We start from the raw sequence: 16965 nt of genomic DNA, 5'->3' as shown, positions 1-16965 counted from the left end.
AGCGGGAAGTTGTAATGCCTTCCCTGTCTTTCAATTGGCCAGAAAAGCGCGCTAACGTCTCAGAGATGAAAGTGAAAGTAACCCGAACATCGCGTGGTGCTCGCCTCTAGTAACGAGCATCTCAAACACGCTAATACTCGAACGAGTATCAAGCTCGGACGAGTACGTTCGCTCATCTCTATTTGTTTTTCTACATCAAGCCAAGATTGCAAAGGCTCATAGGTGTCAGAATTGTAGATGACCCCACAAATGACCCCATTTTAAAAACTACACTCCTTAATATTTTCACTGAGGGGGTCAGGAGTATTTTGAACCCACAGTTTTTTCAGAAGTTAATGCAATTTAGAGGAGAAAAAACATAAAATGTCATATGTTTGCAATTGTCATTATAAAGACATATTTGTTTTCTGTAATGCACATAAAAATGAGGATTTACACCACAAAATGGATCCCCCTGTTTATCCTGTGTTCAGAAACACGCCCGTTGTGGCCCTAATATTATGTCTGTATGCACAACGGGGCCCAAACCAAAAGGAGCAGCCGGGAGGATTCAGAACAGACATTTTGCCTAAAGGTAATTTAGGCCCCATCACACACTTGTAGAGCCCTTGAGCAGCCAAAATGACAGGGAATGCCCACAAATGGCCCCATTTTGAGAAATAGACCCCTTAATGAATTCATCTAGGGGTATACTGTGTATTTTCATTCCACAGTTTTTGAACGAATCCAAGCAAAGTAGTAGGAAGAAAATAAGATTTTCATTTTTTGGCAAATGTCTCATTTTAAAAAACGTTTTTGTTTTTTTTTGTACAGCAGACAAATGAACAAAGACTTTCACCCCAAAATGGATCCCCCTATTTGTCCTGGGTTCAGAAACATACCCATTGTGGCCCTAATATTATGTCTGTATGTACAACGAGGCCCAAAACCAAAAGGGAGGCCTTTGCTAAGTAATTTCCTTCCCCCCCTCATGAATCGGATCCGTGACGGGAGGTGAAATTTAATTTTTTTTTACTTTTACGTGATCACCGCTAACACATAATCAGGGACTGTGTACCGCGACCACCCGTAAAATTTCCAGGTTCTCGACTACGTTTTGTATTCAGGAGCAGGGAGATTTTAAATTACCCAGGCAATGTGCGGCTTTTGCACATGCGTCCGCCATTTAGACGATGGGCGCGTGCACAAAAGCCGGGGTAATATCCGCGGATAAATCCGGGGGCCTTAGGTACATAATTTCATCCTCCCTCACGGATATGATTCATGAGGGGAGATGAAACTTAAACGTTTTAAACGTTTTGGTTTTTTTTACACTTTTTTAAACTTTTATTTTTACTTTACATGATCACTGTTGTCCATTGGATAACAGTGATCATGTGACCGGGAACTGCATACAGCGGTTCCCCAATGATATTTCTCTATTTCCGGCTACACATGCTGGCCGGGAGCAGAGGGATTTTAAATCTCCCAGGGTGCAAGCCCTTCTGCGCACGTGCCCAACGTTTTCATCGGGCGCACATTCGCAGATGATGACATAAGGTCCTGAAAGGACCATATTGCCATGGAGCATCATGGAGGACGGGGGTGAGCATTTTCACCTCCCCTCGTGGATCGGATCTATGAGGGGAGGTGAAACTTTAACTTTATTTTGCTTTTTTTTTACTTTCCTGTGATCGTCGTTATCAACTGGATAGCGGCGATCACAGGACCAGTCATTGATGTCAGGAGATTTCAAATGTCCTGCAACGATCCGGTCTTCTGCGCATGCGTCACCCTTTTCCTTTGCTTGCGCACTTATCTAGGACGTAAAAACACAATGAGGCTGTCACTAAGGGGTTACAAAGAAAGGCTGGTATATTTAACCCCCCAAGGACATGGCCTGCATTGGACTTAAGGATACAACTCTTTTTGGGGGGAAAAAACAAAAATAACATTTTGGCTTTATTGTTTTTCATTTTTTTCATAGTGTTTACTGTGCAGGATAAAAAGTGTGTTCAATTTACTGTACAGGTTGTTGTGGATGTGACGATACTCAAACATGGGGGGGTTATTATTTTAAACAAAAGAGGGCGCATAAAAAAGTTTGACTAGGTTTATGTGTTGTTTTTTTAAATTATTTTTTACATTTTATTTATGCCCCTGTATAGGACTTAAACCTGTGATTCTTTGATCTCTCTGATAATATATTTCAGTACTTCTTTACTGCAATGTATTATTGCATCATAGCAATAGCAATAACAGGCCATGGTAGACCAGGATGCAATTGACTTTCGTCTGCAATGGCAACCTATCTGTTCTTTCCAATTACATGGCGGAGGACTGATGACATTACAGAGCCACATACCTGTACACCCATTTCCGAGAACTCCTTCTTATCTACCCCATACATTTACACGCTGGGTCAGGAAGGGGTTAATTTTAGATCCTACAAAATAAATCTCCTCACATATATAACATGATCGTATGTCTGTGACTTGAGGAAAGAGTTGTTACTTTTGGACACAGTAAATACTAAACCTTTATTCATTAGACAGACTTCATGTTCTGATTTGTACCTATTGGGGAGAGCTGCAACTGGTATATTTGAAGTTTGCCTTTGTGTATTTAATAGAGATGAGTGAGCACCAAAATGCTCTGGTGCTCGTTACTTGAGCCGAGCTTTTTGTAATGCTTGAGAGCTTGTTTAAAATAACAAACCCAATTGAAGTCAATGGGAGACTCAAGCATTTTTCAATGCTCCGCAGCTGCTACCGGCACCCCTGAATTGTTTTTTCATGGAAGGGCTTTACATAAAAGCCCTTCCCTGAAAAACAATAATTTTAGTGTAAAAAATAAATAAATAAAAAGCATACCTCTCCGCCATTGCCGTGTCCCCCGCGGGGATGCAGAAAACATCTGCCGCATGCAGCAGATGTTTCCTTCATCCCCGCTAGTAAAAAGAATTCCCTTCTGCTGCACCTGCCACATCTGTGACAGATGCAGCAGAGGAATTCTTCAATTCCCTACCGCAGCTGTCATCTGATCTATCAGTAGGCAGGGATTTAAAATTCCCACCTGCTGAAAGGGTTGATTGTGATTGGCTAAGGTGCTCAGCCAATCACAGGCAGCTCTTGCCGAATAAATGACAAGCGAGAGCTGCCTGTGATTGGCTGAGCGCCTTAGCCAATCACAATCAGCTCTTTCAGCAGGCGGGGATTTTAAATCCCCGCCTGCTTATAGATCAGCACTACAGAGTCAGCGACAGCGGAGAGAAGGCACGGCTTAGCCCCGGCAGCTAAAGGGAGATGAGTATGTATTTGTTTGCTTTTTACACTACTTTTACTGTTTTTTCAGGGAAGGGCTTATATTTAAAGCCCTTGCCTGAAATCCAATGACAGGGAGCCGGCAGTAGGATCCTCTACCGCAGCTGTCATGTGTGACAGCTGCGGTAGGGAATTGAAGAATTCCTCTGCTGCATCTGTCACAGATATGGCAGGTGCAGCAGCAGGGAATTCTTTTCACTAAGGGAAGAGCTTATATGTAAAGCCCTTTTATGAAAAACAATTCGGGGATGCCGGCAGACCATTGTTTTCAATGGAGCCGTCGGCAGCAGCCGAGGCTCCATTGAAAACAATTTAGAGTGTGTCGTGTCCATCCGCAATATATAACAAGACTCTACTCATTTTACACTGTCTATTGTTTGCTAAAGCGTATGCAAAATACTATTTTGCATACACTTTAGTAAAAAATAAACATGTGGGGAGGAGGGGACGAAATTTTCAAGCTCGGACGAGCATGCTCGCTCATCTCTAGTATTTAACTTTAGTCTCATTTATTAGATGTAGTAATGTAGGAGAGAAGTATTGTGTTTTTATTTTTTTATGTTATAGCTACTCTACTTATTTTTTCTTTTTCAATGATTTTTATTGGTAGTTTCAATAACATACAAGTATGTTTGTAGTTGTGGACATCAGTATTAATTACGAAGGATAGGCTATACATTATTATACAGCAAATGGTCCGTATATACAGATTTGTTGCGTAAATTTATCTGTAACCTGTAATGTTCGGATTGTTTTATTAGTAACATTGTTAACGTTTGAAACAAGAAAAACACTTACCCAGTGTGTACCATATTGATAATAATTGAGCCTTGGGGTTTTGACGGATGGGGGCTTAGTGGAAGAGTTACGTATTTAAATTGTAGGAGGATAATGGTTAAGCCATATGTTCCATTTGTCGGTAAAGGCGTCTAGTTTACCACCTTGAATTGCTATCATGTTATCGTATAGACAGTTGTATGAAACTTTTAGTATGATATCTTCTATGGAAGATACTCTATTGCTTTTCCATTTTCGTATCGACGGGAAGCATGAAGAACATGGCATGTGATAGTTCTGAAATTCAGTGAGAAGTTATCAATGCCAAGCAGCAAAAGGGCCAGGCCTGGACTACTTTTTATTTGGGGTGAAGGGGAAAGGGACATCAAGAGGCGGAACACTGAACCCCATAGACTAGAAATAAGTGGGCAGCTCCAAAAAACATGGCAAAGCATGCCCCTGCGCCCGCAGCCTCTCCAGCATAGAGGAGAGGTGTCGGTAAAGATGTATACGAGTTTGTCCAGGGTGTAGTACCATCTTACTAGTAATTTGAAATATTGTCCGTGTTAGGAAGCACATGCCATGAATTTAATAGCCCAGTTTATAGTGATTTGCCATTTCCTAATAGGGAACTGGCTCGCTAGGTCTCTTTCCCATTTTAGGAAATTTTTGCATGTAAAACAGACTTTGGCTGCGACAAGGATTGCGTGACTAAAGATCGCTGTGTAGCCCTGTGACTTGGCACTCTTCTTGAAGTCAGTGGGGTAACAGAGCAACTTGCAAGCTGCTGTTGTATGACTCCATTGACTTCAGTGAGAGTGCGGGGTCACAGGGCTACATAGCGATCTTTGGTCACGTGACTAAAGTCAACGTATAGCCCTACCCTTTACCTGCAGATTTTAATTCTCCCATTGAAGTCGGTAAGGAAATCTGCAAAAAAAGCCGCAACAAAAATTGGCATGGTACAGATTTAAAAATCACCACCACATGTCAAGTTCTGCCTAGAGATGTATTACATAGGTTGCTCTATCAAGACAGCCCCTTCCTTATGCCGAATTAGGACATCATAGGGTGAGTCTCCAGCTAGGCAAAAAGCCATTGCAAAGAGCACCTGCCCCTCTGGAGGACTCGGTGCAGCCATATCTTGCATGGTTTTTCATTTACTTAAATAGTCGCCATGTAATACCACATTTACCCTGTTTTAACGAATTTCGTAAATTTATGTACCGTTTTGTTTTGGCAGGCGTCACCGTTGCCCGCACATGCCAACTAAAATTTTTGAGAAATCTGGGCAGCCTTGTGTTTTGACTGAATATGTGGAAAAATACCCTCAGTATGATAGCATCCAACCACCGCAGAGCATGAAACCAAAGCATGAATACCAAGGGCACCGCGGAAAGATGGAAGGAATAACAACCTTTAAGTAAATGTGTTTAATTACATGTTAATGTGATAGAAATTATGTATGTTACTTATTTTACAGTTTACACTTTAAGGCGCTGTCCAACTTTTCAAGGAAAAAAGTAAAAACAGCTGCAAAAGGCCTGAAATAAATCAAAGAATACATGCCTTTTGATTCCTCTTGCAGCACACTACTGGTGCTTTTGAGGTCTTTGTATACAAGCAGCTAGCGTGTTACTGCTTGGTGACCATGGTAGTCACGTACCACACTACTGGCATTACCGCTGCCATTGTTGAGTGGTGATGCCAATAGTATAGCATATGACCTCTGTGGCTACTGATTGGCTACTGTGATCACATGCTAGAAGCTTGTAAATTTTTACATTTTATAAAAAGTCAGATTGTTGTAGAGTTCAATGATACCCAGGCAGATTCTTCAGAAAGCATAGACACTTTATTCTATCAATCTGTGTTCAGTGGAATCATTTTCTAAGACTGAACCCACAACAAAAGAAAACATACTCTCTTATACATTTCACGTAAAGACATTCCTTCATTATCTAAGAACAAACTGATTGGTTACTTTTCACTACAGTATTACACAGGTGCAGTATACTCTTTAACCCTCTAACTGCTGTCTCATGTCCTGCCCTAAAATAGGCATACTTCTGCCCTCCTTTTTACAACACCCACCATCTTACATGTTTTAACTCTTTCTTATCCAAATCCCAGCTACCACATGTAACCTTTTTAACGGGAATCTTTATTGTAATGTTTCTAGTAGAGCAGTATAACATCACATAGTTGTTATCTCAATAAGATGTAAATTTATGTAGAAGGTCACCATCTTGTGGGTTCTATTCCCCATTCTGTGGGTATAAAATATTTACTCAGTTATAATACTACATACTCAAACTACTAACGACCACTTGTCCGTCAAATTTGTGTGTGTGATGTGTGAGTTACATGCAGAGCCTGACCGCACTTGTGATGTCAGTTATCTGTGCAGCATCCAAGGAGCAGGCCCTCTGCCAAGGAGGCAGAGGGGTAGAGATGTTGACCTTGTCACGGGGCTCTACCATATCCTCCCTAAGGGTAGCTCGGGACCCGACCTCGTTACTGCTGGGGAGATTACAGTGATAGTAACCAAGGGTTAACGTAAGTCCAGTTGTCACTCATGACGCCACCATTCCTTCTTCTGGAGTGGATCTTGTAGACAACTAAAATAGTCCAACACCACAAAAGTATATTTTGGAACAAAACCAGGAATGGTCAATCTTGTCCATTTGCTTAAACTTCTTAATAAAGTCAATAACAATAGCAGAACTCACAGCATACAAGAATTTTATCTCGGTGGAACTCACAGGGTATTGGAACAGTCCACAGGCCAAGTTATCTGCAGGTTCTCTCATTCCTGGCAATTACTTTCTCCAGTGGCAACAACATTCCCACTTGCTTTCTTCTCTTCTCGCTAATAAGCAGTTCCTTTCTCTCAGTACTCAGCAATGGTACAGAGGGTTCCTGGGTTGAACGGGCCCAGGCTGAGAGTCAGGCAATCGCTCAACCTCCTCCATACTCCACACACAGGCCAACCTGACAGCCGCTCTGTAGTCTCTCTCTCCTTACTTCACTGCACTATATTGCATTCTTGCAAACACATATACCAAGCATCATCACATGCTCACAAATGATACATACAAAACGATACATTTTCCAGACATGACCCAGACATTAACCCTTTCGTGCCTGCAGCCATACAATACACATAAATCTGACGCACTCTACAAACAAGACACTTACATGAGACAAACATAGAACATTCTGGAGGGGACCCCATTAACTCTGGACTACTACGCCTGCTCTTAGCTCCACCCCTTGATCACGACAGTGACATTATCAAAGGTCCTTTATCCTCTTTCTGCACTGAATGAGGAATTATGGGCAGACTACACCCCTAACAAACCCCCACAGCCTCATTTGATATGGATACAGCAGTACTCAGTGTGCCAATTTGTAGCTGGTTGTGAGACATCTGGACACCTGTGTGGAGACTCCAATAAATGACACCTCACAAATTTACACATACATAGCTCGTATGCTGACAGAACCTGTGATGATGTCACCGTCATGTGATCAGACACACGTCTCTGAGCTGAATGAGGGATTATGGGCAGTGCTCAGTTGGCAGTTTGTATGTTGTGAGACAGCTGCACACCTGTATGGAGACTCCAATAAACGACATCTCACAAATGTCCACATACATAGGTGGCAGTGCATATTGACCAACAACATTGAAGCATAATCCTTCCCCACTATCTTCACATCTCCTGAACGTCATATCATGTCATCTCAAGTGCTAATGCCACCAACACCCAACACCAGTCCAGTCTTCATCTAATCCTGAACCGTTGTCCAGTGTTTGAACAAACCGTCTCTGGCGTGCAAACATGTCACGACAGAGGGCTCAACGCCGCCGTGAAGATAATGCAGCTTACATAACACAGCGACAAACCACGATTTCACCTCAGCCACCGGCTGAAGTTTGTAAATCTCGTGCATCAAATAAGCGAAGCTACGAGCGAACATGTCTCCTCAGCGAGCTGCTGAAGTTCGTAAATTACATGCAGCTCATATACGAAAGCAACATAACAGAGCTGTGTGTGTGACATGCTTGTAGCAGAGCTGTGTGGCGCCACCAGAAACACTGGTATCATAATTGCCTTATAATTACTAGTCATTTCTAATACACATATTGTGGCATTACTACAGGAAAGAGTGAGAATCATCAAGTATACATTTCAGATTCCAGTCACTTTCATTATATTCTGATTGAACAGAACTAAGACTAACTTTTGCATGTTGCCCCAATTATAAGTTCAATTTTTTTGTTCCTCTAGCCCACTGGGTATGACATAATAAATGTTTATATTTTGTAATGCATTGTATGACTGCTGTGTAACATTTTTCATTGTATTAGACCAGTAGGTATAGCGAGAGTATTAGCTAATTTCTAGTGCCCTGTTAATACCTATATGTGTCTTATTTGCATAACTGAAGTACAGTGGATCATTAGGAGTGATCAATAATAGAACTACCACCATTCTGGTAAACGGGCAGATGCCTCTACTTGTCATTCCCCATATTTTTTTGGGTTGTAGTTTTATTACTTAAAGTGGACCTCTAATCATGTTGACAACTACATCCCCCGCTAGACGTTTAAAATTGCTGACAGGAGAGCTGGTAGTCCGGTTGCCTAAGCATCCACACAAAACCAGAAACCTATTCGGCAAAGCTTCTATAGCCAGATTAACCATGTTGCCACCTACATCTTTCACCACAAGTTCTAGGCCACCTCCACATGAACGGGTCGGATTCCGCATGCGGGAGCCTGCAGTGAAATCTGACTCTGTGCCCAGCCAGCATCCGCATGTGCCTGTACTTTCTGTACTGCAGAAGGTCCTGACAGATCACCATTGGACAGGCACAGTATGGATCTTTTCTTTCCCGCGCCGCCGCTAGGCAATGACGCAGAATTCGCGACCTTTCCACAATGTCAATTGCGGAAGGGCCGCGGGTCGGACGGCTTCAATTGACTTCAATGGACACCGTTCATGTGGAATCCACACGAAATTAGAGCATGCTGCAATTTTTCCTCTGCTTGTGGAAATTGCAATTCCATTCTGCGAGTTTGCAGGAAGAAGCGATTTTCCATAGCATACTATGAACGGTATATGGTGCGGAACCACGATGCTGACACCGACCGTGAATTCTGCAATGCAAATCCATACGTGTGCAGGTGCCCTTATACTTCTGAAGTGGGATGTCAACATCAGTATACTTAAACTCATGTATAATGTGTATCAATGATCTGCCTATCGGTGACTACATGTGTATAAAGGACAATTAGAAATATGACCTTCTACTGACAGTAGTTGAGCCATATTTCCATCTGAATGCCGTCACACATCTGTGTTTATATGTTTAGGTCAGATTACATTCCATATGAAGTAACTAATCGTCCACTACGTCCTCACCAAGAGTATCAACCGAAGCCTGGTCAGATTGACCTTGGAACAACCTATAAACAGGACTTTAACCCCTACAAGATAGAACCAATGATTCCGGCACGACCAGTGGAAAAACGGCACGGCAACCTGGGGACCTTTGACACAAATCCTACATATAAAGGTAAACCTATGATCCAAAAGAGCAGATCTAACTCTAGGGCACTTCAGACGCTAAAAACCTTTTATTGCTTGTAGTGATTCCCATTCTGAGTGCAATTCCAACCATCTGCACCATGAAGAACTGCCCATCATGGATTATCAAAACTGAGTTGATTGCCATTACTTGGCACCTACTGGGGTTGTCTTTATTCCTCACATTATCCCTTTTTTCACATTCTAATATATGGGGATGATCTCTCAGCCACAGGGTGTAAGCCATCTGAATTGGTAGCTTTGCTAAATTGAAATAGTCCCATATGTTTTTTAGTTTCAAGTATTTGAAGAAAGTATTTTTGCAAACGTGACAACAGTTGCTGATTAACCCCTTCCTGAAACACCCACTTTGGTACTTTTTGGTTTTTCTTATTCTGTCTTTCCAAGAGCCATAACTTTTTATTTTCCCGTTGACCCAGCTGTATTCAGCTTTGTTTTTTTGTGGGATATTTGCACTATTTTATAATTGCGTTAAAAAACATGTAAACATTTTTTTGCAGGATGGAATATAAAAGAAAAAACTGCAACTGGGATTTTTGGGGGTTTTTGCTTTTACAGCATTCACTGTGTGGCATAAATTACATTTTAACTTTAACTATTCTTCGGGTCAGTATGATTATGTCAATGTCAAATCTATTGTATATATAGATGAAGCAGGTCCCAAATAAACATTCATTGTGCCAAATAAATATTTATACCATGCTGCAGCACACTACATTATTTGTATAGTGCAACCACTAATGCAGTGTTATTGAATGGCATGATTTACACAAATAATAAGCATGCTACACGGATTGTGCAGCATGTAATACTGGTTAAGTTGAAGTTTGCTATATCTGTAGCTTCTGCTGTTTTATTACTATTACAAAATAAAATAATTTTTTGCTTTCTGTCACCATATTCGGAGATATTTTATTAGCTCGGACCTTTGCAGAGGTTGTGGTACTTTGAATTTTACATAATAAATGGGTAAATAGTTTTTTGAGCTTTTAATAGGTTTTTAAAAATATTTTTGAAAACACTTTTAAGAACTCTAAGACTTCTGTTGCACTTTTTTTTAGTTGAACTACTTAACCATGAAATTGTTTGTATATTACACTGCAATACTTTCTGTATTACAAAGTCTTGTGCCTGATAGAATTTTCCTCTTAATCTTTGCCTAATAGGATTACTAAAATGTCTGACCTTAATTAGGCCCCTGGCTGTTATAACAACCCATCAGTACTCCGTAAGAGGGAAGGATGGGCTTGCAGAGGTAAATCACACCTCTATTTAGCTGCTTGGATGGTGTGGTCGCATTAGGCACAGCATCTAAAAGGTTAAACATCTGGGATTGGAGTGATCTCCAATCCATGCTATTGCACAGGAGTGTCACCCCTATGACACAGCCAGCACCCACTGCTTATGGAATGACTACGCTCCTGAGTCCGCTGCATATACTCCTATGCCATGCAAAGAGGTAAAGACCCAATGTTATAGTCCCACAGCCTATAGCAGTTTAAGCTTGTGTGACATCAATACCCATGATATTTCCTTAGTACACAAATTTTATTGAAAGCCCAGGTAATCTGACTAGTTAGGTTTCAGAAGGATCAATCTATAGACATTATGAATCAACTGTGTTAATTTAAACATTTTTATTCCCTCTGAGGGAAGTAGAAATGGGTATATGAGAAGTTTTACACATTTTGTTTTATTAAAGATGACTACAGACCCTGGGACATCCACAGAACAGAACTTGCTAAGCCAGAACATTCTTACCAACCACCGAATGGGAAATTTGGAAATGCAACTACATTCCAGGATGATTTTTTTCCTAAAGAATTAAAGCCAAGAGAAAGTTTCAAGCCACCTGGTATAGCAAAACACAGTGACATGCCATTTGATGGTACTACAAGTCATCGCACTTCATATGTTCCTTATGAAATAGAACCAAGAGTTGCAAGACAAAAGCAGGAGTATAAGCCCAACAGTCAACCATTTGAAGATCTTACCACCCATCGTCTCAATTTTAAAGGTGCCCTTGGTGAAATAACAAAAAGCTTTAAACCTGAAAATCAGAAATTTGGTAGCAATGCTCGATTTGACGGCAGCACTGAATTCCGTGATAGCTTTCAGCCGTGGCAGGTTTCTCCACACTATGGCCAAAAGTCTCTAGAATATAATCCACCTACCACTCACATGGAGCTAGACACTACAAGTCATCTAGATTATGTACCACACCAGCTCAGTTATGTCGCTCCAATTCGACCTGTATCTCATGGAAGAAGAACCAATGTTCCTTTCCAAGGAAGTTCCACAATGAAGGAAGATTTTAGGGCCTGGGAAGCTAGACGTCAAGAAATGATCAAGAAAGACCATCAGATTCCAAAGCCTGCTGGAAAATTTGATGGGTTAACTACTTTCAAGTCCCACTATCTTCCCCATGAAATCCATCCAACTGAAAGTTTTAAGCCTTCCAATGCAGCACTCCGAAGCTCTGTCCCATTTGAAAGCGGAACCTTATACCGCTCAGAATTTGTACCCAAGAAGAATGAAATTTGCCCTGCAACTTACCCATCGCCACCAGGTTATGTCTTCGAGAGTGTCGATAGCCGAGGCCACAAATTGTTTAGGAAGATCCTTACTCCAGAAAAAAATTCCTTTTCTAGTACGAATGAAAAGAACCTCGCAAGAGCAATTGCTGTCATATCATAATTCAGGTTCATCCATAAATCATTAAGAAAATCTTGATATTTTGTAATGTACTATTTTTACAGTTTATAGCTATTTTTAATATCAAGCATTTTTCATATAATCGCTTAAAAACTGCACCTACTAAAAAGATATATAACATTATAAAATGTGACAAAGATAGTAGATTGTGACTATTAATGTATTTCAGGGAGATACTTTCGAAAAGCTAACTATGAATTATCACAATTGGATTTTACTATTATTATATTGTAGCTAGAGATGAGCAATCATACTCGTTAAGGGCAATTGCTCGAGCGAGCATTGCCCTTAGCGAGTACTTGCCCGCTCGAGAGAAAAGGTTCCGGTGCCGGCGCGGGGGAGCAGTGAGTAGAGGCAGTCAGCAGGGTGGAGCGGGGGGGAGAGAGGGAGAGAGAGATCTCCCCTCCGTTCCTCCCCGCTCTCCCCCATAGCTCCCTGCCCGCCGCCGTCACCCGAACTTTTTCTCTCGAGCGGGCAGGTACTCGCTAAGGGCAATGCTCGCTCGAGTAATTGCCCTTAGCGAGTATGCTCGCTCATCACTAATTGTAGCTTTAATGGGGTTGGCTACCACTATTGATGACTTATCTCCAAGACAAAGAGCAAAAGGTAAAATAACGGTGCAACATTTTGTGAGTGAAGAGAGTCCAGGGGCAGGAATTAACCCAACTTCTCTTTATTAATACAACCAGTAAACTAAAGGAAAAGAGGTGGGAGGAATCAAAGGGCCTCATTACTCCAATGATTTCCACCACAGCGCCCATGCTGGCTGGTAGCGCCTCTTTTTAGCACTCTGCCCCAAACATAGCCTCCGTCTCTGATATACTTTACAGAGACTTTCTCTGAAATACATGGCGCTCCACCTATTTTCATGCCCTCTACATCATCTTTATCCCCAGGATAGGTCATAAATAGCTTATTAATGGAAGTCTACCACTAGTGATCCCCACCAAACGGCTATTTGCTGTGCCGCTGGTAACATATACAGAGCCAGAAGCAGTCAGATCTGTATACATTGCAGCATTGAATTCAATGGGAACAGTGCCTGTATTATGAACCAACTTGGGTAATGTTCCCCTGAGGATAAGTCATCAATAATTAGGAAGTGGACCACCCTCTTAACATTTCATAGCAAAAATTAGAAAGATAAACCTATTCTGCCTCTGTGTTCAGGTCAATTCTGAACACAGGACTTATGGGTAATATTTCTGTAGGCTACATTATACAAAATTCATGCTGTCTCTCCTCTTAAAGGGTATTTCTATAATCATGCTTCAATTTGTTTATAAAATGTGCAAAATTATTTTTTTGGATTCATTAGCTGAATCATAGCATAAATGCTTGATTTCATTGAAACAAAACATTATATATCTCAATTATGTATTTTGATGGAGTGTTGAACACATAAATCACCGTACCCCACAGTTGTAATCCCATATGATTGTTTTGCATCAACATGAATAAATTTTACCTTCGACACTTCTTTCTTTCCAGTTTAAAAATTAATTTCACCGACAGTTTCCGTTCGGAAGAAGCTAAATTAGGATTAAGTGTGGCTGAACAGAGAAGGAGATCCAGACACTGACATATTTTTTATTAGATTTGGTATGTGAGCTGTTAGTCTGTGTCACAGTCATGTACTAGGAAATGAAGGATATGGAACCAAAGACAACGGACCAATGTAAAACTTCTAATCTCAGCCAAACATAACACAACTGTCATTGCCTTCTCTTTAACACTGCCCAAAGAGAAAAAAAAAGGTCTACATGTAGCCTCCACAAAATAACAGAACACAAACCTATATTTTATGAAGGGTGTGAAACAGGAGGAAAATGAATTAATTTGCAGTATGAGTTGCCCTTGTTGAGCTAAACCTTGCCATTTATCCATAAAATCCAAGGGTAGTACATAGAAACCATTTGTCTAAAGAACGTTCTATGATTTATTTAGAGCTTTGGGGGAAAACAGTGCACTGGGTCAACACTGTCTTGGTCCCGGACTTTCAAATGGACCTCCATTGTTAGTCAAGTAGCCCAACAGCTCTACAAACACATAAAACACACCTAACTACAGTACGCGGGTCCACTTGTAGGTCATCTTCACACAGATTTTCTGCATGAACATTAAAATTGCTGTTATTGTTCCATTGTAACAATCTACAAACATTTCCTTTGTTTTTAACAGTCCATGATGATACAGTTAATGAAAGATGAGAGGAAAAAAGAGGGAGCGGAGCAAATCTAATACACCGATGTTTGGGTTTGAGAATTTTGTTTGTTTGAGTGTGCTCCACTCCTCTGCAAAGAGAACACACCAATGGTGGCTGTGTCCCCACAGCTAAAATACTGAGAAAGGGGGGCAACGGCCCCAAAATGGGTCTATTATTATATGCTGGATTAACTTTTAATAAAAACAGAGGAGTCGAGCTTAAAATCACGTCTCATGCCTCTTTGAGTCAAGAGGGATTGCGCCTACTACCACATTTTTCCTACATTTATCTCCTGTTGACACAGTGGCAGTTTGTAGTCTGTTGTCTTGTAATAAATATAGAAAAATGTACTGCCAATACAAGAAAGTAGGACAACTTATTAAGGCTATGTTCACATGAGAGAGACCGATATCGGGCCAAGAAACCCAACCCGGTGTCACACTTGTCAATGTGCATTTTACCCAGTGGACAAGAGGTGTTTTCATGCAAAAACACCTTGCATCACTTCTCTGACGTTCAGATGCTCCGGCGCTTGATTCACACATGGAGGATCAGCAAGTGTTTCCCTTTGTTTAGAATTTGAAGCATAATATTGCATGCATGCAATGTGTTTGACTGTCCCATTGAGAGCAATGGGCGATGCGTTCCAAGGGACATAAAAAAATAGGACACGCAGTTTTTTAGCTCATAGCATCGCTCATGTATATGACTCCATTCAACGCACAAAACTCGCACGAGATTCACACTCGTACGTATATAGCCTAACAGTGTTTTATCTGTTGAGAGTAACTATGCTTATGTGTTTGAGCGTCAGTCAAAGGACATTCCATTTTACATGAATTTCCTTGGCTCCAAATCTTTAGCTGCTTCTAGCAAAGTGCACTGTCCCACTTTCAGCAGAAGACGGGTTGCGCCCCTGCAGTTCATTCCATCGTTTAATTTGCAAACTCGCCTTGAAGCATTCCGAATTTCCAAATCTGCCTTTTCAAGAATAGGCAGATTTGTTCTGTTTAGGGAACAACTTTGATGAAACATTTAGATTTGCAGTATTTCATTGGCAAATTAATGTTAATGTATATTAATGTATGGTTATGCACTTCAAAAGAGAAAATGCATCTCACTGTTATAGGTTAGTGTAAGCTGTAGTATAATACTGTACATGCTAAAGCACTGTGCATAGCTGAAATTAAAAGGGTTGTCTGACTAAAAAGAAAAATTGAACAAGTGGCCATATTATAAAATAAAAAATAAACCATACTCCTCACTTCCGATCCTGGAAAATGCTGCAGCGGGTCCTGCAACGATGCTGGGCTTGGTTGACAGCGGAGGTCACATGACTGCTGCAGCCAATCAGAAGCCCCAGCATCACCGCCCATTCTCCTGGTATCAGCGCTTACATCCTGAGCACCATGATGGTAGGAGTTCTGAATAGTGACGCTGCAGCTTCTGATGGCTTCTAAATTATAATACCAGCAGCAGCCTACCTGTATTATTGGCTAGGCTGATGTGATTCCCACAAGTGGAGCCCTAGTTGCGACTTTGTGCCTTTGGCTACAGTAGGTAGAGTAGGTTTAGACAACAAATTGTTTTGTTCTTTGTTCTTGGCTTACCATATTCCAAGATGTGTGGCACGAGATGACCGGCTTCGTAAAAATACGATTTCTTCATCCTCTTTCAGGAAACCTACACTCTACATATGTTTTTTTTTATAGCGGTTGTGATGTGAGTTGCAGCCTTTCAAGGGTTTTGCTCTCGTGTTGTGATGTTTTATTGAATTTGTCTTGTGACATTTCGCAGCACATGTACCGTTTATTATTTGGGTGGACATGTGTTTTATATTTACTTGACCATTACGAATGTTCCCTATTTCTAAACTTCTCAAACTTACTTGGAAAATGTGTCAAAATGGAGCAAATACATTTATTTAATATAACTGCATGGAGCCGCTGGCACCAGTTTCTTTCATGTCTGCAGATCAAGTCTAGGGTGACTTTACTATGTCAGCTACGGATCATGTGGTGCACCTGCCGATGCACACGTTTCAGTCTGTCCTGGCTATCAAGAGTTAAACATCTCCCTGCTGCTGTTTAGCTGAAGAACTGGCTGGTAATTGACAGCACAGCCAGCTAATCAGTTACCTTATTAGAGTTGCATGGCTGATGAGCTGGCTGGGGTGACTGACAGCCCAGTCAGTCAGGCTGTAACTTTGTTATGATATATAAACCAGCTCTGCTTCTAATATTCTGGCTCTGTCATGACTCTGAGCATACCTGTCTGTTCTCAATTTTGTACTCTCAGTATATCTGTCAGTGTTTAGTACTCTGCATTCTGTCCTACTGTAGTC

At 41.1% G+C, this 16965-nt stretch overlaps 1 protein-coding gene across 1 annotated transcript in view; it reads left to right on the top strand.

Annotated features, from left to right (window-relative positions):
* The window catches only part of SAXO2 (stabilizer of axonemal microtubules 2), a 28153-nt gene extending 14259 nt beyond the window's left edge, over positions 1 to 13894 (top strand). The window contains exons 2-4 of the mRNA XM_066592682.1: positions 5323 to 5502; positions 9466 to 9668; positions 11403 to 13894. Coding sequence (XP_066448779.1) covers positions 5323 to 5502; positions 9466 to 9668; positions 11403 to 12397 — 1378 coding nt within the window. The 3' untranslated portion in view covers positions 12398 to 13894. The remainder of the gene's footprint in view (positions 1 to 5322; positions 5503 to 9465; positions 9669 to 11402) is intronic.
* The last annotated feature ends 3071 nt before the right edge of the window (positions 13895 to 16965 follow it).

The sequence above is a fragment of the Eleutherodactylus coqui genome, chromosome 2, assembly GCF_035609145.1.
Source record: "Eleutherodactylus coqui strain aEleCoq1 chromosome 2, aEleCoq1.hap1, whole genome shotgun sequence".
Taxonomy (NCBI): domain Eukaryota; kingdom Metazoa; phylum Chordata; class Amphibia; order Anura; family Eleutherodactylidae; genus Eleutherodactylus; species Eleutherodactylus coqui.
The sequence above is the reverse complement of the archived record's forward strand: the minus strand, read 5'-3'. Positions and strand labels throughout refer to the sequence as shown.